Source organism: Aristolochia californica, unplaced genomic scaffold (genome assembly GCF_029961685.1).
Source record: "Aristolochia californica isolate CCGP_79_NKW_82.1479 unplaced genomic scaffold, dmAriCali1.0.hap1 SCAF_9, whole genome shotgun sequence".
NCBI lineage: Eukaryota > Viridiplantae > Streptophyta > Magnoliopsida > Piperales > Aristolochiaceae > Aristolochia > Aristolochia californica.
The window spans coordinates 25,003,016-25,027,908 of record NW_027182290.1 but is presented as its reverse complement, the minus strand read 5'-3'; the positions used below and the strand labels follow the sequence as shown (position 1 = coordinate 25,027,908).

Genomic DNA, 24,893 nt, shown 5'->3' with positions numbered 1-24,893 from the left:
AATACGGATGATCGTGAAGGGGATTGTCACGATTGAGCACAGTTTAAATGGCTACGAAAAAGCACTGGACTCGTTTGGAAAGTCTCTTCACCACCTCTCTGGGTACAGACTGTAGACTAATTTATAATTGTGTAGTTGCCAAAAGCTAAGGCTGTCCGCTGTCCGCGTGAGTTTGATTCGAATAAAATAAGCGAGGAAATTCAATTGATTCCCGTCATGATCATGAATCACGAGTCGTTGAAATTGTAATGTAAGCGCAGCCGCTGAGCGACTCCTAAATTTGGCCTTCTCGTCGTAGATTTTTAGTGGAAGATTGACCTCCTGTGTGGGTCCAATTAACGCATGAGAGCTGGCTCGTAATCCTACGATCATCTCACCATCATCCCCAAATTGAGTGTCCAAATTCTGTGATCTTATTTCTGCTTAATTTTCTTATCCGTTTCATTTTCCGCAAAATTATATGGTTTGAAATTCTGAGTTCCGAACTCCGGAGAGGCAGAAGAAAACAGCGGAGAGCCGGGAGACGGGAGCCCCGTATGCGGTCAACTTTACCACGGCTCCATGCTCTATGCTCCATCATCCCTATTCCCTGCCGAAACTGAAAATTAAGGTTCTGATTTCTAAAATGTTCAGAGATCTTCTCTTCGTAAGGCCTCATAATTCATAATTTTAGAAACAGGAGAGACAGGGTTCCTTCTAAGTTTCCTTTTCTTTTCTTTTATCTGAATCCTGTCAGGAGAATGGAAACGATCCCGTTGTGGCAGATCGTTTCCCTTACCTCCATTATTTCATGGGTTCTTCTCTCTTCCTTTCTGAACCTGACCCAAAAGATTAGATTCCTCCTTCAGCCTCTGGTCACTCGTTGTGTTATTGATGGCACTCCGTTTATTCTTAAAGTCCAGGTAAGCAATGCTGATATAGTATTTTTGAGATTTGTCCCTGTATTGATTGTATATGTCGAAATTCATTAGTGGTTTCTTTGTTGACAGATTGTTTTCTGTATTATGCTTTGTCTTCTCAGGGTTTTCGGCACGATGCCTTGGATGCCTTTTTCTCTGCCATTTCATGTCTTGTTTCGGTTCCTTTTTATACTGCTTTTCTTCCTCTGCTCTTCTGGGTATTTCCTCATTTATCTTGATTACTATTTTTTTTTTTTACTTTTATATCTTTAATTGGTTTTGCCTAAATTCCCACTCCTTTTGAGTGTCGTAAATTTGCTGGCCCTGGAAAACTGCTTGACTCTTTTTTCAATGTTTTAGAGTGGACATAGCAAATTGGCTAGACAGCTGTCGTTGTTGATTGCTTTTTGTGATTATTTGGGCAACTCTGTCAAGGTATCTGTTACCCTTTACCGGATGTGATTTTCTTTCTTTGTTTTCCTCCGTAATAATAACTGTCATGAGTAGAAATTGTGCTTAGTTTGATTCATCCCTCTTATGGATGATAGGATTTAGTATCAGCTCCAAGGCCCAGCTCTCCACCTGTTAGGAGGATAACAGCTACAAAAGATGAGGAAGAGAATGCACAAGAATATGGCTTGCCTTCTTCTCATACTCTTAACACCGTTTGCTTATCTGGGTATCTTTCATTATTTTCTATATAGTTCAATTATTTTGGTTTTTATGTAAGGAATTTAATGTTTTCTAATAAAATACGCTTGCTTTCAATCTTGGTGCTTTTGCAGTTATCTTCTACTGTATATGTTGGCATGTAACTCTCCAACAAATCATGTTGTGCAGTTGGCTGGTATCGTTACAGTCTGCTTCTTTGTTGGACTCATCGGCTTTGGTGAGTTTAACATTAGTCTGTTAACCCAGGCCATCTGTAGACCCTGTTGTGAAGATTAAAATCTCTCTTCTAACTGTTTCTTTTATTTATTTTTTTCAGGAAGAATTTACCTAGGAATGCATAGCCTGGTTGATATCTTCAGTGGGCTAGTTATGGGCCTTCTGATTCTTTCATTTTGGCTTTGGGTACATGATTACATCGACAATTTTATTGTCTCTGGACAGAATGGTGTGTACCATGGAAGTCTTTCTATCTGCTTTTCTTGGTTATTTATCTATGATCAGTAGAGATCCAACTTTTGCCAATATGGTTGAAATTACCTTGTAATTGTTAAATCGTAACTAAGGAAAGAATAGTGAAATAAATTGGCTTCTGACTTTGTTAGCTGATATGATTGACAGTGACATCTTTCTGGGCTGCTCTTTCTTTGCTGTTACTTTTTGCCTATCCAACACCAGAGCTTCCAACACCAAGTTTTGAGTATCATGCAGCCTTCAATGGTGTCGCATTGGGAATTGTAAGTTCTCTATCACTTCAAACATTGAATCGAAAATACTACCTAGTTTTGCTAAATTTAATTTTCTCACCGATGTTTAAATTGCCTAATCATCATCTTCAGCGTGTGCCTAATGTACTGACGTTGATCAATCTTACTTTGATGCAAACTTCTATGGCATTTATGGTATTTACAAACAATCCAGATGATATTGTGTGTAACAGTTATTGTAAGAATGACAAAATGATATCCAGAAAAAGCACCAAATTCTCTCATTTGTACACTATTCATAGAAACTAAATTCAATGAGGCCACCGATTTATGGAGTTAACCTTATAGTTCAGATATTTTTCCACTCAATGCAAATTCAGCAACTGGCTTCAACTGTCTCCCACTCTATGTGAGAGATATATTGGTTGTGTAGTACTTCTCAGAAGAAATTCTGGAAAAAAAATGTCTGTGAAAAATGAAAAGATAGGGGGAAAATCTGTAAGATGTTAAAAATCGAGTTAATAACTGTAGTAAAAATTTTAAACCTCTGTAATTTTTACTGTGAAAATACAAAGAAGGACATCTTGAGACAATTTATTGAAGCCTCAAAAGAAAAAAAAAGCAAAATGTGATTCAAATAAAGGATTAGATTTCCAAAGATATAGTATCTAACATGTCTAAGATATGAGGAGGGAGAGTTCAAATTTGAAGTGTTACTTGAACCTCTATAGCTTTAGAATAAAATTTAGCTGGTCGTCATGTTACAACAGTTCAGTGTGCTAGTTTTGACAAACTTACATAGATAAATTTCTGTCAAAGATGTCCATATTCATGCAACATTTGGTCAAGAATGAATCTCAAATAATCCTTGTTTTATTTTTTGTGTATTCCTTCAAATGAAAAAAATAAATAATTGTTCCAAGTAACCTTATGGATAGTTCATGAAGGCGATATTTTGCATAATTGACTATGTTAAGTTGGGTTCAAGGCCCATCCCAAAATGACTAGCCAACTTAGGAAACCTCTTTACCAACTAATAAACTCAAGATCTTTATACTCACTAATCTATGCCCAAGTATAGAGATCCATGGTTTCCCGCCATCCAATCTTGTAATGTTCGGCTCTTACCAAAACGAAGCCAACGATTTGAAGATACCCACATTAGAATCTGGGTTGGAACTATGATGAAGAATATGCCGCCCCAGTAATCTCTTCCCTTTTCATATGCTGCTATTCGCCTTCAGAATTTTGCCAATTCTAGGCCTCCGATTTTGTTTTTGGTTGTGACTTGCGTTTGTTGATCATTGGTCATGGCGCGTTTCGAACCATCGACGATTGAGTTAGATGCTGAATTTCATGTGAGGATGGTAATGGAGAGTCCTTTGAAGACGCTATCGGATCTCGGTGTCAGTCCAATGCTTGGGGACGGTCCAAGTGGCTCAAGCAATAATTATGAGGATACTTTAGATAAACAAATTGAGATTATGCTCAGAGAGCAGCGCAGTAAAGACATTTTTGACACAGAGAGAACTAAACATCTACCGTAGTGGAAGTGCCCCTCTGACAGTATAGGGCTCTTTGACAGCCGCCGGCAGTCTTTTTCGAGTTGGAGGCTCGGATTTCCCACCAGTTTGTCTTAATAAGAACTCACTTCTCTCTGACGAAGAATTACTGTCTCACCCTGCTTATTTATCATATTATTCTCATGAGAACCAGAATCCAAGACTTCCTCCCCCACTTTTGACCAAGGAAGATTGACTAGCACAGAGATTTCAGGCTGGAAGTTCTTCCTTTGGGGGTATTGGAGATAGGGGGAAAAAGGAGATAGTTGATGATGGAATCAGCAAGTCTTTATTTTCATTGCAACCAGTTCAGAGGGGGGACGAAGAAATAATAAGACCTAAAAAGGTCAATCTGTCCAGGCAACCTTCAGCTGAGTGGTTGGAACGAGGCTGACGGTTTGATTGGATTGGCAGGGGTGGGCTTGGGTGCAAGGAATGCTCCAGGAAGGACTAGCCCGAAGTGCCGCAGTATCTGGACGTCTTTCATGTCCAGTGAGCCATAATACTTTTGATGATACTTCTGATCCAACTGGCATAAGTGGTTCCCAATTCTCACAGTTACAAAATGATCTGGAATCTGTAGATAGCTTGTGCTCTGGAATAGTAGGTTCTGGTGGGACCAGCCTGGTTAGGGTTCAAAGCATTGGTTCATCAACTCCTCAATCATTTGCTTCTGTTCTGGGATCATCTCTTTCCAGAAGTTCAACTCCTGATACTCAGCTGATTGGGAGGTCTGTGGGATCCACCCATCCTTTAGTTGGCGGGAGTGTTCCAGCTACTGATAAAAGTACAGTTCTTAGTTCAACTTATGATGGTGTATCTTCTAGCATGGCTGATCGTGATGAGATTGCTACCGCTTTATCTGGATTAAGCCTTTCTAGAAATAGGCTTGTAGGAGAAGAAATTCATGTCCAGTCTCAGCTCCAACGTGAATTTTGTGATCAGTCCAGTTTTCTGTTCAACAAGACCAAAGCAGATTCACCAACAATGCTTGCCATTGGAATGTCTCACAATAATTTGTCTAAAAGCAATGGAGTTACCTGTGATGAACAGGTTAACTTGCTAAAACGTTCTTATTCCTCTGCTGCTGTGTACCCTACATTCTCCACTGCTGGTCCTGCTAGTGTAGAAGGGTTGGGTGCGATCATACCAGCTGTTAAGGAAAAGTCCCACATAGATTAGTGAGTAGAAAGATCTTGAGTTTATTAGTTGGTAAAGAGGTTTCCTAAGTTGGCTAGTCATTTTGGGATGGGCCTTTGACCCAACTTAACATTGGAATCAGAGCGGGTACTCATATGTGGGCCTGCACCTAAAACTATCTATTTGTATAGCCACAAAGGAGGGCTTACACCTAAACTGCCTACTCCTAAATTATCCACTTGTAGAACCACAAAAAAGGGTCTACACATGAGGGGGAGTGGTAAGGAATAGTCCCAGATAGATTAGTGAGAACAAAGATTTTGAGTTTATTAGTTGGTAATGAGGTTTCCTAAGTTGGCTAGTCATTTTGGAAACCTCTTTACCAACTAATAAACTCAAGATCTTTGTACTCACTAATCTATGTGGGAGGAAACCCTTATGAGAGACATTAGGGAGTTAAGTTTTGTCTCCTTATGATGAAAGTACAGAGAGCCTGGCTCACCAATCTTTGATGAAATTCCTGCAGAAGCTGGTACTAGGGAACTAACCTTGATCTGACATTATTTTCGGATGAGACTTATCATTAAGCCCAAAAGCCTAAAATCTGAATAAAAGAAGCAGAAGGAAAAAACAAAGAAAAAAAAAGGTACATAAGGAAGAAAATAAATACAGCCACATATCAAATGAAAGTCTTCAACAACAAGGTGTTGGTTTGAGACATGATTCTTGGCAAAGGAGTCAGCAATGTAGTTAGCATTATATGACAGATACTCCAAGAGATGGTGCCAGATAAGTTAAAAAGCTTTTTCTAGTTACTTCTGATGTCTCCACAGAGCTACTTCTCTCCTTTTATCCAGCTAATAGTTACACTCTCCCTCAGTGATAACCAGTCTGAAATGGTGTTGGAGGAAAAATCTTTGATTACTTGCAAAAGAGCTTGCAGCTGCTTCTGTAGCTTCAGTAAGGTCCGAACCATATCATTACGAGACACCCATGGTGATTATGGATCAACTCACCATAACCATCAATCCCAGGGACTGCCTTCAATGCTCTTCGTTAGTATGGACAAACAAATAGCAGCAATAAGCCCATGAAACTCGACTTCTCTGCGAAGTTTGATATTCCATTTCTGTCAAAAAGTTTGATGCTCCATTTCTTTCTAAAACAATATGAGATGTCGCAGCAAGGGAAGTCTTCCGCAGCATTTGCTTTCCTTTTAGATTATTAAGGACCATGAAAGGCAACGTGTATTCATTACATCAAGGCAGTTGGGCATGCAAAGATTGGGCCCGAATCTGCTAACAGTGGTACCCCAAACTTAAAATTTAAACTGCTAGCAAATGTGCAAGCATCCAGCAGATTTCCACCAATTAAGCACATGAGCACTGAAGACCGAGTAAATGATTTTCTTTTTCATCAAAACACGCTCTAACTGTCAGTGATAAGAGAAGGACAATTCAATTAAAAAAAAAAAAAGAGAACCGCACATGGGAAGAGCTTGAGCAATGGTACCAGAAAATGAGGTGTATGTCAGCCACCAATCAGAGGGGTTCTCAGCTTTGTTTTTCTTGGGCAGAAGGACAAGATGATACTCCATTAGGTGATAGTTTTGATTCATCTATAATAGAATTTGTCAAATATTTTATTAACTTCACCTTTCAATATACGCACTTTCGTCAAAAAAAAAAAAAAACTTCACCATTAGAAAAGAAATTACAGAATTCAGCTTCAAATCCATCTGATCAAAGAATTTTGTTAGTGGGAATAGAGAAGGTAGACTTTTGAGAGCAATAGCGAAGGCTGCAGCCTCAATTTCATCCATAGAGAAGGGCCTTTTAAAGTTGCTGGCTAGCACATGAAAAAGGAACTTGAGGACAGTGTCAGACTGTTGGCGCCTTCAAGGAAAGTTTATTTATATTCTTAATGATAGGTTTCTTATCCAAGCTTGTCAAACCATTATCTTACAGGGAACTAATGCAATCATTTCATTAATAGGTAGAAGCCAAGTGGGAAAACTGTGTTTCATTATCCTCCTAGAGCCTCTAGAATGGGGCCTTCTGCTTCCAAAGGACTTGCTACCTTACTCATTTTCTGTCATTTTTGTAATTTCAACATATCAGAGAGATCAATATTCAATATGCTTCCATAGAATCTAGTGTGTGGATATGAGCATGTTGGCCTTTCGCTCTTGGATGGTCCATTTAAACCTTCTTGACCCATCTACGATTGTAATTTCCTCCTTCCTACAAAATTTAGAAGCCAGCAAACTCATCAACCTCAATAGAAGAGCACCAAGTCTGCATATTATCTTGCAAATTGTTCTCTTGTAACAAAAAAACTCTCAAACCTGTGGGGGGAGGGGAACGGATGGAGCAGAACAGGATAATTAGATGTTGGAAAGGGTGTGATCTCATATTGAAATTTGGAAACTGTTGCTACTAGTTCTGAGAGCAAGTAATCTGTTTCTTCAACTCCAAACAGGAGGGGAAGCGGGAGCCTGATGTAGTGTTTCTTCGAGATAACAGTTTGAGTTGTGTCTGATTCCTAGTAGTTTGCACAAAAGGATCAGGGGCAAGGAAACCAGTAGTTTTCTGTTGGCAGAGAATTTTGAGGACTGACTTTCGGAACATATCTTGTTCAGCAAATTCTAATACTAGGATTTTTTTTTTTTCAGGTTAGTGGAGTACAGCAAACTTATAATCAGTTTCACCACGAAAATGTTTCGAAGATACTCAACCCGGACATGAGTCTTCTGCAGTTTGTGGGACGAATGGCTGTTGGAATTCCCACAATTCTTATTGTGAAGTTTTGCAGCAAGGCATTGGCTAAGCGGATGCTTCCTGTAGTTTGCAACACTTTGGGAATACCGATAAGATCTACGTCTTACATCTTAGCACTAAAAGATTGTGGTGGTAGTAAAGCCAAGTGTGAAAGCAAGCAAATGGGCAATTTTCAAAGAATGCTTTTGTTCTGTCAAGAATCATACGATGTTGATACAGGCATAAGGTTTCTCCAATATACAGGCCTTGCTTGGTCAGTGGTGGACTTGGTTCCCTCTCTCTTCTCTCACCTTAACTTGTAATTGACCATTTTGACAACTCTAGTATGTAGCCTGTAACTTCTTCCTGAGAGTATATACTGCACTATCCATTATACTAATCTGTGTCGATATGTATTTATGCTTCTATTTTGACTTGAGCACATTAACACTCAAAAGGACACGGCGAGTCTTTGAAACTGAAATAGTACCTCTCGATGCTCCAATTTGAGAAATGTTATCACACGACTGCTACACTAATGTAATTTTTCTCACTGTATGTATGTTGCTTAATTTTCATCATCGAAGTAGGGAACCTTAGTTTACCATTTTTATTCCAAGACGTTCTTCATCACTCAGTTTCCATTGGTCTCTTTCATTTAAGATTCTCTTGTCCAAAAATCTGTCTAACTCGCATGCTTTATACATGCACTTTCCAAATCTGATGCGATATCGTAAACACTCATCTTATTTTTTGTCGTTCCCTGCGTCTTTTCGTGTTTCCATTTACCTCTTCATCTTCCTCCGCCTTTCAATACAGCTCTCTAGTATGTCCAAGATTTTTTTTTTTTTTCTTTCTTCCGAAGATTCATCATGAACAGTAGTCTGATGAAACCTTATAGAACATGGAAAAGAAAGTACAAGTGCAGGAAATTTACCTACGGCGTTAACACCAGTTACACAGTATTGGGACATGCACTGCTCTCTCAGCATTTTAGAGAGAACCATACTCAAAGAGGGTAGAAGCAAATAAATCTATGAGGGAAAACTAAATATGAGAAAAACACCCTCTAAAATAGAATCTCCTCTCTACAAAGCCCAAAAAGTAAAAAAGAAAAAGGCAACAACAAAAGGGCAAAATAAAAAATAAAAAAAGTAGGAATAACACAAAAAATATCACAGGTTTCTTGGAAATGATACATGCTGCTTCAGTGTCGATGCTCTGCCACCTTCGGCGAAGAAATCAGCACAGTTACTGAAGACAAACAAATAACAAGGGGCACCCAGCTTACCTGCTCCATTTTACATGCTTTCCATTTTCTCCCAAATGGAGATTTACAGCAGCCCGTAATTTTAAATGTTAACTGGATTACAGATTATCTGCAATTCATTATCCCCTTCTTACCGCCACAAGTACAAGGCCACTTTGCTTTCCAAGAATGTGCAATAACCATAAATGCAGCCCTCATAAGAAATAGTCCGGGGTTCTACGAGTCACATCTGGCTCCCCCCTTCTAGGAGCTGGCTCAAACTGCAAACACACATGTAGGTCCGACAATGAGCAAATCCAATTATTAAAAAAAATAAAAAAAAGCACAGTTAGGAAAGATTTAGACCTGGATAAACGTATGATCCTTGCAATCATCCACTTCCAAAATAGAAGCCATATTCCCACACCGGTAGCAATAATTGGGTGCACTGAATATGGTAACAACCTTTTGCTCCTGATAACGAAAATAAAAAGAATTATTATAAGAGCGTCCCATCCATGAGCAGGAAATCAAAATAACGAACACAGTATACTAACATGTCCCCAGTTGAATCCCTCCATGACTAATTGATGAGCACGGGCTATCAGCTTAAGATTGTTGGTGTGATTGAATTGCTCTGATATATCCTGGAATAAAACACCTATTTTATAAACACACAGTCATAAAACTCTTTAAATTCACAAGGACCAGGAAACTTATTACTTGGCCAAAGGTGTACCCAGCACCACGTGGAGAAATTCCCCAGCCACACCGATCATCTGGGTCAGACCATAACAAATCACACATAGGTCCTTCATGTGGGACCTCTTGCACACGATCAAAGTTTCGGATGTTATCAAGCGTCTCAATTGATGGAGACAAGCCACCATGAAGACAAAATATTTCAGATTCAACCTTCAAAAAGCACAACCAGGTACAAATATAAGAACATATCATGCACACAATCTGTAAAGAAAATAAACATGTATGAACATTGACAACCACAAAATCAGCCCCGACATATGGCCAGTAGGATAAAGTACTAACCAAAGCTGTTAATGGAAAGTAGTCAAAAAGGTCAGTGAAGATCTTCCAGACATTGGCGTTGCCATACCTGCAAATGACAATCAAAATAAAGTTACTATACGGTGGCAGGCACAACAAAAGTTACCAGTTTATACGCCAATTCTTATTTATGATTTAAAGAAACCATCTACACTGAAGAAATGCCAATAGGATCCGATAAAATTCCAATGCCATACATTAATACTTGATGGAAAACAGGAAAGGACTTCAAATTCAGTTTCAGTCAACTGAAGATGTATGAATCACCATATTACCAGGTATATTACATCAACTAAATATCCAGTATAAAAAGAGCTATTCTCTGACAGGTGTAATCAACTGAAGATGAATGAATCTCTACACTCTTTTTGTGAAGAAAAAAACCACCAAATGTTAAGACAAACTAAAACCTTCATTGATATCACAATGAGAAATCCATTTCTAAACCTTTTATTTGAAACAGTTGCTCTTGTGGTGATGAAGTTATGCATGCTCAACTGTGATTTGGCAATCACAAAAAAAAAAAAAAAAATATGTGAAGACACGTTCTTGCTATAGTCAGCTGTGTTCACTTCAACATGATGTTACCAGCCACTAAGACTTTCCCACTAAATGAAGTTCGACTCCTAAATGATTAAAAAATTCTTTACATTTTTTGTTGCAGTAACAAAGACAAGAAAAGAAAATACAAGAACTATGAGGAAATGATTTTTACAACATGTTGGAGCAGCAAATGGAAAAAAGATGCCCCATATTAAACTGATAGAAAAATATTTCTACTGAAAAACCATGGAAGTCAACTCAAAAATAAGAATTTAAAGGAACATTGTTGGATATTACAACAAACTAACTTTGGTGAGATCTTCATTGAAATTTTTTTTCAGAAGAATAGGGTACAGCAACAGCACAGATTTTCTTAGGATTTTTAAGTATATCCAGTGATCTTCCCCCCTAAAGAACAAATATAATTTACTTTTATTCCTTTTGAATTTCTGTATTATAGGGTTTAGGGTTCCTAATAAATCTGAAAGGAAGTAATAGTCAATTTCCAAATATAAGATCCCTAGGGAGTTTACCTTCATGAATCTCAAGAATCATCACACCACCTAAAAGATTAGATTTCTGTTAAATTAGATAATTTTATAACTTTTTTCTGAAGACGGTACAGTAAAACAAAATGAAAATTGTAAAGGACAACCAACAACTATCCACCCCGAGATTTTTTTAATGGTGATTTAATATAAAGACAAAAAGCCAAAAATCAAACTACAACAGCAAAGGAGGATTCATCAAAACAAGGAGAGATTGATTATCAACCCCTCTTAGGCAAAATGATCTAATACACAAATACCATTTCAGCACAAAAAATTACTATGAAGAAGTTGAAAGAACATAGTAGTGGCACAACAGCACTACAAAACTGTGGTAGAGGTGATATCACAGTCTAAAAACCTATGTCCCAGAACTAGACAGGTATGCTTGGATAAGGTGCCTCCAATCTGCACAGGACATCTCACTAGATTTTGCAACTCAAAGAATGGACAGAAAATGCCAAGAGACAACATGAAAAATAGCCAACAAACAAAAAACAGAAAAAAACATTTGAGTACTTTTCTAAGTTCTAATGCAGAAAATGTCATAATGCGGGCTACTCCAAGAAACAGGATTTGCATAAGGAACTCACTTTCGCAGGCACTCATCATAGAATCCATACACTTGTGTTATCTGCAAAGCAGTTAACAAAATTTAAGTTTCACTTAGAAGTGCTAATGTACAATAATTGATAGGTCAAAATGGACATACTAAAACTATAATCATGCAATAACCTCAATTCAGAAACCTGGGTAACAACCTAAAATTTTCACTAAGAATTTCTCTAAGATAACAATAAAAAAATTGATCAACCCTATCAGCAAGAAAGAATGTAAGAGAAAAGTATACCTGGCGACTCTCATGATTGCCACGAAGAATGGTAATTCGCTGTGGATAGCGTACTTTCAGAGCAACAAGGAGCTGAGGAAACAAAGAAACAAGTATGAGCAAAAGATAAACCTGCATATCTTCCAGGCTCAATTACTCAGAATTAATATTATTTGCATTTCATATCTTGACATCAAACAGCAACTTTATTTTGTTTCCAAATCTTAATGAACAAAGATACTGTTTTCTTTTTTTCTTTTTTTTGAAAAAAAAAAGAACAAAGGTAACTGTTAGGACAGGTGATCAACACATCTACACGTATCTTGCTTAACAGTTGACTTTCTTTTCTAAATGTTGAGTAACAGGTAACCTAAAAACTGTCATAAAAGGAATTCTGCGAAACAGCAAAAGCTGAGAGTAAACTGCCCAAGTAGAACAAGGCAATACTTTTAAAAATCCGATGAATCAACCGCATTTAATAAATGGTTATAATATACAAAAATTTTAATATAGGAAAACTGTAAAGCAGCTTCAAAGAAGAGATCATTTTGAAGTGTAGTAGCAAAAAACCATTTTGGATATGAGAACATTTCAAAGATGACAAGTTTGTCCAAATTCGTCTAAATATACTACCACCACCAGCTCAATTTTTTTTTTTTTTTTTGAAATGATGCTGCACCACCAGCACAATTAATGTTCTATTTACTATCACATAAAGAGGAGTGAGTGCATTGATTTACATACCGTTACAGTTTCAACTGAATAATAGCCACGATCCACATAATCTCCCATAAAAAGGTAATTGGTATCTGGACACTATCAACCACAAAAGGGCAACATAAGATTGCTATAGAGAATACCTCAGAAGAGGCAGCCACTGCCACCACTAGCAGGAAAAGATAAGCAATGAAGCACCAAACACATCATGGAAATATTAAACAGAAGCACACAGAAAAGTAAAACCGAAAATGAAAAAAATTCATCAGTATGAAAAACATAAGAAATGATTAACCAGGAGAAGTGACAAACGAAATTCAAAATCCAATTTTGTCTGCTGCAACATACAAACTATATTGAGAATGACAAGAAAGTAGTTAGATCCAGACACCACTTGCAAAAATCATGACAGTAATGCAGCTGAGAAATTACAGCAAGGACATAAGCCTGAACAAAAACAGCTGCCCACCAGATCTTTGTAGCTCTTAAGAGCTGCAGAATAAGTAGATTTACATCCATAAGTTCAACAGCGGCATTAGTTGAATTAGTGTAACAGGAATAGCAGCCAACACATGGAGGGGGTGAGCTGTAAGTGAATAGGAACACTTATATGAGTAAATATACACCAATTCCAAAAAATGACATACCTAATACCAAACAGCAGACATTATATATTTCAAGCAAATAGGTATATACACACACACACACACACAAATATATAGAAGCAGAATTTTAACCAGTTTTTAAAAAAATTTGAATATAGTAACAACAACATTAAAGAATCCTTGGATCAAATGGACTTTAAAAGAAAAGAAAATGACGTGGTGAAAGTTGTTACCTTTCCTCCTATCCGAAAAAGTTCAGCAAGATCATGAAACTGCCCATGTATGTCACCACAAATTGTTACAGGACTTTTCACAGGCTACAAGACCAAAAGATATTAAGAACATTAAAACCGTTTTTTTGGCAAGGGCAAAACATGATGCAGTCTCCTAACTAAAAGATAAGGATGACAATAACTCAACCAAATTTAGAAATAAAAATTATAAAATTTCTCCAACAGCTATAATATAAGAGTTTTATATTAATGAAGCAGCAGTACATTTGAAAGTGTTTATTGTCAGAAAGTTCAACCATCCAATCAGCAAAATCCAAATGAACTATGTTCTTCAACTAAAGATGGGTACATTTTTAAATCATTTCTTAAAATATAGCTCTTACAAACTTTGTAAAATGTAATCTGACCTAGAAAGCAGCTTTTTAAGCATTGTAATCATTTCAATGCTCTCAATATATTTTAATGTACTGAAAACAAATAAGAATATCAAGGTTATCTGTGTACCATTTCATACACATATGCAACCAGAACACAAAGACCTGAGAGCAAAGTAGATCTTTTGCAAAAGATTGGAAAATCTACATATGGTCACCCCTCAAGTGCTCCAACAACAACATTGAGATAAAACTATTGGGGATGATTGCAAATCCCTATTATCATTAGTAAGACATAAGCCTTCAAATAACATAAGTAGATAAAGTTGTCCAAACACCACGTTTCCAAAAAACATGGTACGCGCATCCACTTCTCAGAATGATTCAAGTTCACTGATATGCTATTCATGGCAAAATATTCCGTTTCTCATGGATTATCACTGCTTGCACAAGATGTCAAAAGGTTACAAACTTTACAATTGGAACAATAGAAAGAAACACTATAACTGTGACAAGCTTCATTAAACTAAAGGCAAAATAAATCAATAAAAGGAATAGCTTCAGCTCAGTACAGGCTTTTCTCAAAAAATAAAATCTAAAAACAAGTAAAACTGTTTGCAAATCAGCATTTTTTGTTCAAACTCAAGAACAAAGGTTAGCAGAAAAAACTTCAAATACTATCTCAAAATGTATAAAGCAAGAAAGGTTTTGATAATTATACATACAAAGAAGTTGGAATGAGAAAAACCAGTACACTGTCAAAAAGTATCCATTATGCATCAACAACAATTGGCACTTCGCAATACCATCAATTTCACTTCGAACCACAGCAAGGAATTTATCAAACTTTAAGAAAGCTAAAAAGGCACAAACACGTGAATAGTGTAAAGTTTCAGGACAGAAAATAAGCCATAATCCCTCTTACCATGAAGACAGGTATCCACAAAGATTTTGCTGCTCTCTTAAGGATGTTAAAATGAGAGTGCTTAATCAGTTCCTTCAGACAACAAAATGGAAGACTATCTACCATCCAACAGATGATAGGGAGAAAGGGCAATTGGTTATCTCTGCATGCAAGACTTCTTACCACATAAAGAAGCATTTACAGAGTCTCTATATCTCAACCTCTTTACATCCAATAATATTCTTCACAAGACCACACCAATGTGAAACTTCCTTCCACTCATGGACAATACAAGAGTTTGCCTTTCACGGACAACAAACCATAGCCGTTCCATTTTACTACCTACCATGTTTCTTTTTCTTTACCGGAATCAATTTACCATTATTCTACAGGATCCTTATCAGGTACAAAGTTCAACCACATAAAATATTGAAGGAAACCAAATCAGTTACTTGATCTTAAATACATAGCTGCAACTAATAGAAGTGATGGACATGTCAGACAAATCAATATCTTTATGAGAGTACCCTTTTGTCTAGGTTCATGTTTCACAGGGATATTGGATGTAATGTGCTTGCTGAAATCAGGATTCAAACAAAGAAAAAAAGATCTTTTTTTCCCAGAGGCTGAAGGAGGGATTTTTTTCAACCAACTAAAGCAAGTTTTAAATTCTACTGGTTTCTTAATCCAAATAAACGAACACATACATTTCTAAAATAAAAATATAGAAAAGTAAGTACCACTATGCAAATAGTGAGAAGCAAGGATATGACTTCTGAGGTGATCAAAAGACAATATGCACCCTGTAAGGCAAGAGATATAAAGGGCCTATACCTGGACATTGCTTTCCTCCATCAATATCTCCTTTGCCTTCTCACATAACACTCTGACCTGTAGCGCGGAATCAGATAAACATAGAAAGAGAAAAAGTAAGGTTACCACCATTATAAGGCATGCGGCATTAATTCGGAGTAGGCGCTCTCACATGATGGACAAAAACAAGCATATCAGGGATCACTAATGATACTGGTTAAGAGGCGAAATTACAAGACGCGCACCTATTCCAGCGAATGCCAAATAGTGACAAGATTTTTAAGTTAGGAAGCAAGAGAACGAAAGATTTGACCCAAAATGAAACAAGAAAAAGAAAATTGGGGAGAGTTCATTGTTGGGCGTTGCTTAAGCACAAGCTAAAATAGCACAACTTTTATAAAATAGACACACATTGTCCTCCATAATCGATATCGATCGATTTAAAGATATTTCAAGCCGCATCTGGAAAAAAGTAATTCGAAAAGATGGATCTTGGGATTTCTCACAAGAGCCGAAGGAAATGGAAATAATCATCAGGTAAGTCACCAAATGGGGAAACAACAACCATCTAGAGGGATCTGCAGATTTTGGTAGAAATCAACCGTAAAAAGCTCGCGATCCACCAAACTTCACACAGGAGGACATGCCAGACACCCCAAGTTTAGACATGGTACGTCCCTTCGCAGATCAAGAACGTACACGGACACTAAAACACAATCTATTCCACTTACAAAATGAAGACCAGAAAATACAAGAAGAGACGCTGATCGGACGAAAACCTACCGATTTGCGCAGTTAAAGCAGAATTCAAGACGATCCCCAAAGATTAACGGGCAAGGACCGTGTACAGAACACCAAATGACAGAATAAAGAGAGGTAAAGAGACAGAACCTCTTGCTCCGACAGAGGCTTGCACTGCATGAGCTGCGAAATCTGCCCGTCAATTTGTCCATGAGAGTTAGAGGGCACCGGATCCACGCTCATTTTTCTTCCTTCTCAGAGGGTATAAAACAAAGTAATAGAGGAAGGTACTTTCCCCTAAGCCTAAGCCTAACCCTAACCCTAGAGAGTTTCCTTTCTCTTTTATCAGCTTTCCTTCTCACTCAGTGATAGAATCAAGAAGGGGAGGGATGGAGATGGAGGGAGCGAGCGGTGGTGGTGGAGTAACCAACGAGAGAGAAGAAAACCCTCGACTTTAATCGATCGGCTCTTTTTATTTGGACAGACGAGAAAATCAGACCATCAGAAAAAGGAAAAGAAAAATAAAATGTTGTATTCTGAATTCTGTGGAGGGAGAGGAACTGCCTCTTTTCCTTGCATTTGCTAGCCCTCTTTCTCGCCGTTCCGGACTAGGGCTCCCCCTTTCTTCGATTGGGTCGTGGGGCGCTTTCTATTATATGATTTCTTAGGACTTCCACATTCGAAGGCAGTGAGATGGTCACGGATCCGATATGATTGATGTAACGGTTAGTGGGCTTTCCCTTCCATGGACTTGGGAACCAGTCCTAGACTATCATTGTAGTCAGATTGATATTTTAGTTTGTCTCACTCTTAAATACAAATACCAGCCAAATACCTCTATTGGAGTATTTTAGATATCTTCCCTCTATACATATCCCAATAAGATATCTTCTTGTAGAGAAATAACCCAAACACAATCATATTTCCTCAAAAGCTATCAATAACTATATGGCCAACTAAAATGAACCCTAATAGTCCACCTCAGACTTCTGTATCAGAATAACTCACTATTGTTGCGAATATAACAACTAAGAATAATGAAGGTCTCAACATCCTTTTAATGAGAACCAAGTCAATTGAAGAGTATTCCTTTGACTTATGCAAAACAAAAACCCTTCAATCCATTCTCAAAGTAACGACAAAAAGATTATGAAGATATATTCATAGTGCATAATGAAAATATAGAAATTAAATACATTTTTCAGACAAGTCGTGGACAAAGTTATTATCCAACACCAAGGTTGACTAAAAGATAAGTGGACCAACCTCAAAGAATACAAATAAATTAAAGTCAAATAAGTTTCGAGCATAAAAATATTGTTATCTTATAAACAAAATTTTGGACTCTATTATTCACCATGTAGACCAAATCAAGGAAGAATTTCTAAAAATAATATGTTGCTTATTCAAGAAAAAAGACATTGAAAAGTACTACAATTGGATGTCTAAACAAATTTACATTATTGGTGGCATTGGATGATTCAAGTCTCAAGCAATTTTTCCTTAACTTCCATAAGGCCATCTAGGAAATGAAACCATTAACATCAGAAACATTAAACTCATGTTGATCACCTCAACAACTTTTGAAGAAATTTATGAATATTTCTTGTTTGCTCTAAACAAATTTTACTGAAATTCCCTGACAAGTTTGAAAAATAGGAAAGAAACTTGGCAAATCCTAAGATATAAGTGATGTCTTCATCAAATGCAAAAGAAATAGTATTCATGTGATGTGATGACAAGAAAAAGAAGAAAAATATCTCAAGAAAAGGTTTTAAAAAAAAAAGAAATAGGAGTTCTTGAAAAAGAAATCCAAAAAGGAAAAGAATAATAGCAAGTGTCACATTTGTAACAAGAAATGACACTTTACTAAAGAATGTCTCAAAAGGAGGAAAAGTCATTGTACCGATATCTCCCTACACAAAGTCTAAAAATGATCTCGAGTCGACGAAGATAAATATATCTTATTCATGATTGAGTATTCATCCAATGAAAAAGAATCAAACTATGAATCTAAATACTCCACAAAATCTTCCTTACAACCTTAAAGATCTTTATGGTAAATTATTAGACCATACTCTTTTCTTTTAACCACCCTGTCTTGATGGCCACAATAAAGACCAACATAGACAAATATTAAAAGTCTATCTCTATAAAAGCATTCTTCAATGCAAGATCATCAACAATTATTATCAAGTCGAGTCTTCTTCCAAGATAATTTTGGTGTCTATTCCAACAAGTCTTCAAAGCAACCAATGGAGAAAGTTTTTTCATAAGGAAGATTAGTAAGACAATTACAGTCAAGCAGTTTCGAAAGTATTTTGTGAATATTCAAGTTCTTAGATCAATATCTAATTGGTAAAGATGCCCTCTTCAACTTTGATGTTCTTCATGAGATTTCATCCCTATAATAGATTAAACAAGGTCTAATCCATAAGGATTATTTTTATGATGATCAAATCCTACAATGACCTAAAAAAATATCATAGGTCAATCTTTCTAAGCAATTTTAGAAACAATTCATCCAATCTTTTGTTAAGTCCTTGTTGAAGAACATGTATGAAAGAGTCTTACATGACTCTTACAGCTAGAAGTCTCATGGAGCTAGATTTAATATTGTTAGCCCAGTGACTTCTCAAAAGAGGGGGTGAATTGAGAATTACAATTTTAAAAACTTTAAAGCATGAAATAATAAATCATGTAAAATACAAATTAAAGCATAAAAAATTTACACACCACAAGATTTGACACCAAATATTTTATTATCGATGTTTTCCTATTGGTATTCACTGCCTAAGAAACAGTTTCCACTAATCAAACTCTATTAGCTGGAAATTACATAAAAGATATTTTGACTCTCTTTAAGCCACATGTATGCTCAAACACACAATTTACAAATCAATCTCCCAAGAGATTGGCTAGATTTTAGCTCTAGCATGACCGTTTCTATCTAGATTTAAACAGTTTGTAGATGAACCTATTAAAAAAACAGGGGTAAAACTTACACCCTTATCAACTGGAGAGAAACTTTCTCCTTTGAGAGATCCAAGTCTCCAATTTTTGTAGTGTTGGAAGATGGACCCAAGCCTACACGTCCAAGTGTGTGGAAGATGAGCTCAAGTCCACAAGATCAAGGAAGGCCCACACTGTAGTGGTATGATGGTAAATAAAGAGTCATCTCATAAAGATGACATTGATGTGATTAGTTTAACTTTTATGGGTATTATTATAATATTATAATCTTTTATAAATTGAGCCTTGGGGGGAGGGTTCAAACATAACTCCATAACCTCTTTATTCCTCATGTTTTCTCCCCAACGTGTCTTCTCTCCTTTTCTCCATTGTATGATCCATGGAGTCCAAAAAATCACATGGTATCAAAGCAATAGGTTCATGAGGCTCTCTTGGAGATATAGGTTCATGATACAAGCTTGAGGCGGACACCCATCTGGTTTTATCCAGCAAGTCCAGTCCAAGTTGAGTTAAGTTACTCGACAAAATAACAAACATACTAGCGAGTCCAAGAGGAACTAAGCAGGTGGTTCTCAAGCGTCTCAAAGAGAACCCAGATTGTGGTGGCTCCACCAATCACGCCACTGGAAATTTTCTTGTCCTTAATTTTGTCCATCACAAACTCTTCTCCAGTAGAATTGGATTCCTCTAAATGCTCTACCATTGCTGTCGTCGAAAGTTAATTATTGTGTTTCTATGTGATCTCATGCGATATTGAGACAAACTGGTAAATTGATTATATTGGCATTTTGGTTCTTCGTCATCGAAACTTGCTCAATGCTGGAACTCATGATCTCATCACCACTGCTCACCACTACTCACCATTGTCGTTAGAAAATTTTAGCTGGCTCATGAGTATAACATTCAGCCTGGAAGATTGGGAGATTTATTTCTGGAAGCATACAACAATTGTCCTTCATTGTTTGATAGATTTATTTATGCTTAATTGATATTATGTCAACCTAATTGATACCAGGTTGTCTCAATTAATCACCAGACTGTATTTTTTTCACACTATTGTTTGGATGGTAATCTCAGTCCAGTGATTGTGCTGTCTACTAATCATTCTATTGGACCTTGCTGATTGCTCTGCTGGGTTGGCATTGTTAATATACCTATTTATCTAACTCAAGGATCCAGCAATGGTGGAGCGGTCTATGCTAACAAACTACAACTCTCATGGCAAATTGCTATATTGACGGTATTACATCCCGTGTTGTTTGGAAAGTTGTCGATTACATCTGGTTCCTTCTGGTCGATGATTCTGCTCAAAGTTGTTGTCTGATCGCTCCTGATTTCCCATAATTGATGACTACTTTCTTTGATTGATTAATTTGCCAGCCGAAGTGTTTTCTTTAGTTATGTTTTCGGCCGAAAGGTTAGTTTGGTTTATCATATCATCACCAATTCAAGATCCAACGATTATCCACCGATCCAGTCAATCCCCAGCTGTTAGATTGTAGATCATTTTTTTTTGTAGGAGAATAAGATTTCTATTGCTAATCCGAGAAGTTTTTTGTTGCTTTATCTGAGTCATATTCCATTGTGGTTTCTAGAGTTTCTGCAATCTGTTATGGACTTAGCATCACGAGTTACCAACAGGCGTAGGAATTAAGGAATGTGTTTTTCAATTTCCATGTAATTGTTTCTTGGTTTGGTTTTGTCTTTGGTTTGGGTTGGTTTAGCATTTATTGGTTTGAACCATTGACCCAAGAGTCTTTAGGGTTTTGGACGTCCTCAACCCTATTTAAGGAGACGGCTAGGGTAATGAGAATTAGGAATTGAGTTCACTTTAGCTAGCGTAATTTAGATAAACAGGTCAAGAGCTCCTTCAAGCTCTCTTCCTTTTTTCCCCCAATTCTCCTTTCCGAAATTCAATTCCCTTCAACCCCTCATTCCATCTCAACGTCAAGCAAGGTAATGGAAGGAAGAGAAGAGAGGAGGGTGACAAGATCCATGACTCGTGAGGAACCTAACAACGTGGTATCAGACAGGTCCACCCTCGGTGATTCCTCTTCTCCAGAGGACATACGTCAAGTACTTTCAGAACTTCAACAAATATCCACTCTTCAAGGTACTGAAATTTCTCACATCAATAATACCTTACAAACACTGGAATCATCTCTACAAACCATCCTTCAACAACTTGCTGCACTTCAAGCACCAACGCCACCACCAGCAACCAATTTTCAACCACAACCAGTTCCCCACCAACAATTCATGCCACCACCAAATCCACCCCTGTGCCAACCAATGGGTTCAATGGCCACTCACGCACAAGGACCATCAACGGTTCCCAGGTACTTTAAACTTAACTTTCCTACATATGATGGCTCTAAAGATCCTTTACTGTGGTTCACGAAATGTGAACAATTCTTCTATCATCAACAAACGGTGGAAATGGACAAGGTTACTTTGGCCGCCTACCACATGCTCGATGAAGCGCTTATGTGGTTCCATCACTACCGAAATGTCCATACCATTCAGGATTGGCTGCACTTTAAACATGCTTGCCAGTTGAGGTTCGGACCTCCAGCTAGCAGCAACCCAGTGGGGGAATTGATCAACTATAAACAGACCAGCACCTTAGAAGTTTACCAAAAAACGTTCTAAGAAAGGTTGGCCCGAGCTAGTGAATTTGTTCCTCCTCACCTACATGTTCAGATTTTTAATGCTGGATTGATAGAGGCAATTAGATTGGAAGTGGAATTACTTAGTTCGACAGATTTGGACTCAGCAATGAATTATGCCAGAGCTGTGGCACACAAACAGAGAGTTCTAAAAGAGTCTTTACAGCGAAAACCATTTTGGAACAACAGAATACAGGGTACTGCATTTGGGCCACGTTTTGGGTCCTCTACCCCTAACCGAGCAGATCAGGCTACCAATGTGACTCCACAGACTATGCCACGTAAATTTTTTACTAAATAGGAAATGGACGCTAGAAAGGCAAAGGGACTATGTTTTAATTGTGACGAACAATTCCTGCCAGGCCATACTTGTAAACGCTTATTCAATATTGAACTGTTGGAAGAAGATTCAGAAGAGCTTATTGAAAATGAAATTGTTGAAGAGGTACAACAAGAACCAGAGCTCTCCCTCCATGCCATGCATGGCCTGCGTACTTCTAATACCATGCAGGTAAAGGCCAGGTTACATCATCTCATGCTACTTGCTTTAGTTGATTCGGGCAACACACATAATTTTATCAGTGAACCAGCCGCACAACAATTGGGATTGGCCATTCAACAACAAAGGGGACTCTCAGTTTTTGTGGCCAATGGGGCCAAAATTGCTAGCGTGGGGTTATGTGCTAACACCCCAATGGGGCATTCATTTCAGGCGGATTTATTAGTCATTCCATTGGCTGGATTTGATTTGGTGCTCGGGGTCAAATGGCTCCAGCTATTAGGACCGATATTATGGGACTTTCAGGCTCGGACTATGACATTTTCAGCACCATAGGGCCAGATTACATTACAAGGCATTGTGGCGCAGGTCCCTAACGCACTTCACACTTTGCATATTCAACACACGGGTGATGATCAGTTAGCTCCTTTACTTACCGCATTTGCGGATTTATTTAATGACCCTACAGGTCTACCACCAGTGCGTCATTGCGATCACCGCATTCGTTTAAAGTTGGGAACTGATCCAGTAGTGGTGCGGCCTTATCATTACCCGCATATCCAGAAAGATGAAATAGAACGACAGTGCATGCATATGCTCGCTCAGGGTGTGATCCAGCCCAGTCGATCTCCTTTCTCCTCACCAGTGTTACTTGTACGTAAAAAAGATAAATCTTGGAGATTTTGTGTCGACTATAGGCAACTCAACTTGCACACAGTTAAGGACAAGTTCCCCATTCCAGTCGTGGATGAGTTGCTGGATGAGTTACATGGTGCTACAATTTTTACCAAATTAGATTTGAAATCGGGCTATCATCAAATACGAGTTCACCCGGTGGATGTGGAGAAGACTGCCTTCCGCGCACATCACGGTCATTTCGAGTTCCTCGTCATGCCCTTCGGTCATTTCGAGTTCCTCGTCATGCCCTTCGGTCATTTCGAGTTCCTCGTCATGCCCTTCGGTCATTTCGAGTTCCTCGTCATACCCTTCAGTCTCTCCAATGCACCCTCCACCTTTCAGGCCCTCATGAATGAGGTTTTTTCATCACTTTTGCGCCACTATGTGTTAGTCTTTTTTGATGACATTCTGGTCTACAACAAAAATTGGGAAGAACATCTCCATCACCTCCATCAGGTATTTACTATTCTACACTCTCATCATTTGGTTTTGAATAAATCAAAATGTTCTATGGGTACATCTGAGGTGACATATTTGGGCACGTCATATCAGCTGTGGGCATGAAAGTTGACTAGAGCAAGATACAAGCAGTTATAGATTGGCCGATTCCCACCTCCACCACAGCATTAAAGGGATTTTTGGGCTTAGCAGGATATTATAGAAAATTTATCCAATCTTATGCCCAGATAGCAACACCACTCAACAACCTGCTAAAAAAAATGCCTTCCACTAGTCTTCTTCAGCAGAACAGGCCTTTAACCTGTTAAAGGAGGCCTTAGCCTCAGCGCCAGTCCTACAATTACCAGATTTTGAGGCAGACTTTGTGGTGGAATGTGATGCCTCCGGGGGAGGTATAGGGGCAGTGTTACAACAATTGGGACACCCATTGCTTATTTCAGCCGTCAGTTGGGACAACACCACCATAAGTTAGCTGCATATGAGAGGGAATTGATTGGGTTAGCCAAGGCTGTCCAACATTGGCGACCTTATATTTGGGGACGACCATTTCTCATTCGTACAGATCATTGCAGCCTCAAGTATCTTCTTGAACAGCGCCTCACCACATCCCCACAGTAGCATTGGTTAACTAAACTCATGGGCTTCGATTTTACGGTTCATTATAAGCCAGGTAGTTCGAATTTGGGGGCTGATGCCTTATCACGTCGGGATATTTCCGCAACACAAATTTATGCTATCAGTCACCCACATGCACTGGTATTAGATTCTATTCGTGAGGAAGTACATCAATATCCGGATCTCATGTCATTATATTAGGAAATTCAACAGGGGACAACTGCTCCTCATTGGATGATTCAGGATCGTCTCATTCTCTACAAAAACAGGATCTTTTTGCATAATACATCCCCACTTTTTCACACCATCCTATCCTCTATCCATGATAGCACACATGAGGGTCGACAGAAAACATATTTCCGAATCAGTCGGGACTTTTACTGGAAGGGCATGAAGAGCACAATTGCTGATTATGTAGCTGCTTGTCAGATTTGTCAAAGAAACAAGGCCGAATCTTTAAGTCCGGCCGGCCTACTGCAACCTCTGCAACTACCATCTCAAATCTGGTTGGATATTTCCATGGACTTCATTGCTGGACTTCCCATTTCATCAGGTAAATCGGTGATATTCGTCATCGTTGATCGGTTTTCAAAATATGGGCACTTCATTGCTTTGGCGCATCCATATACTGCTGCTCAGGTCG

General features: G+C 38.0%; 2 protein-coding genes and 1 pseudogene across 3 annotated transcripts; 2 read left to right on the top strand and 1 right to left on the bottom strand.

The window, feature by feature from the left end:
• The first annotated feature begins 227 nt into the window (after positions 1–227).
• LOC137941499 (lipid phosphate phosphatase delta-like) lies at positions 228–8,197 on the top strand. Of its 2 annotated transcripts, XM_068786941.1 has the most exons (9): positions 228–610; positions 737–902; positions 1,022–1,117; positions 1,260–1,334; positions 1,448–1,578; positions 1,685–1,788; positions 1,888–2,016; positions 2,190–2,305; positions 7,652–8,197. In XM_068786941.1, exons 2-9 carry the CDS (start codon positions 741–743, stop codon positions 8,057–8,059), a joined length of 1,221 nt encoding a protein of 406 aa, XP_068643042.1. In that variant the 5' UTR covers positions 228–610; positions 737–740; the 3' UTR covers positions 8,060–8,197. The 2 variants fall into 2 exon arrangements, with proteins under 2 accessions (XP_068643042.1, XP_068643041.1); XM_068786940.1 differs by having other exon boundaries at positions 228–902.
• Positions 3,588–5,019, top strand: LOC137940069 (pumilio homolog 4-like; annotated as a pseudogene).
• A 558-nt stretch (positions 8,198–8,755) lies between the features above and the next one.
• On the bottom strand, positions 8,756–16,992 carry LOC137940136 (serine/threonine-protein phosphatase PP2A-2 catalytic subunit). The gene is made up of 11 exons (XM_068785075.1): positions 16,508–16,992; positions 15,638–15,694; positions 13,526–13,609; positions 12,715–12,786; positions 11,992–12,063; positions 11,735–11,775; positions 10,033–10,099; positions 9,709–9,900; positions 9,543–9,632; positions 9,352–9,459; positions 8,756–9,266 (listed from the first exon to the last, which is right to left on the bottom strand). The coding sequence occupies exons 1-11, from the start codon at positions 16,598–16,600 to the stop codon at positions 9,201–9,203; spliced, it is 942 nt and encodes a 313-aa protein (XP_068641176.1). The 5' UTR covers positions 16,601–16,992; the 3' UTR covers positions 8,756–9,200.
• Positions 16,993–24,893: the final 7,901 nt, after the last annotated feature.

What these genes read in the sequence shown, in the direction of transcription:
- LOC137941499 (XM_068786941.1), top strand. Translation starts at nt 741, where the DNA reads ATGGAAACGATCCCGTTGTGGCAGATCGTTTCCCTTACCTCCATTATT. An exon ending in ATTTGGGCAACTCTGTCAAG is followed by an intron (nt 1,335 to 1,447) that starts GTATCTGTTACC and finishes TATGGATGATAG; the next exon opens with GATTTAGTATCAGCTCCAAG. An exon ending in AACACCGTTTGCTTATCTGG is followed by an intron (nt 1,579 to 1,684) that starts GTATCTTTCATT and finishes GTGCTTTTGCAG; the next exon opens with TTATCTTCTACTGTATATGT.
- LOC137940136 (XM_068785075.1), bottom strand. Translation starts at nt 16,600, where the DNA reads ATGAGCGTGGATCCGGTGCCCTCTAACTCTCATGGACAAATTGACGGG. An exon ending in AGCCTCTGTCGGAGCAAGAG is followed by an intron (nt 15,695 to 16,507) that starts GTTCTGTCTCTT and finishes TCCGCGCTACAG; the next exon opens with GTCAGAGTGTTATGTGAGAA. An exon ending in ACTTTCCATTAACAGCTTTG is followed by an intron (nt 9,901 to 10,032) that starts GTTAGTACTTTA and finishes TGCTTTTTGAAG; the next exon opens with GTTGAATCTGAAATATTTTG.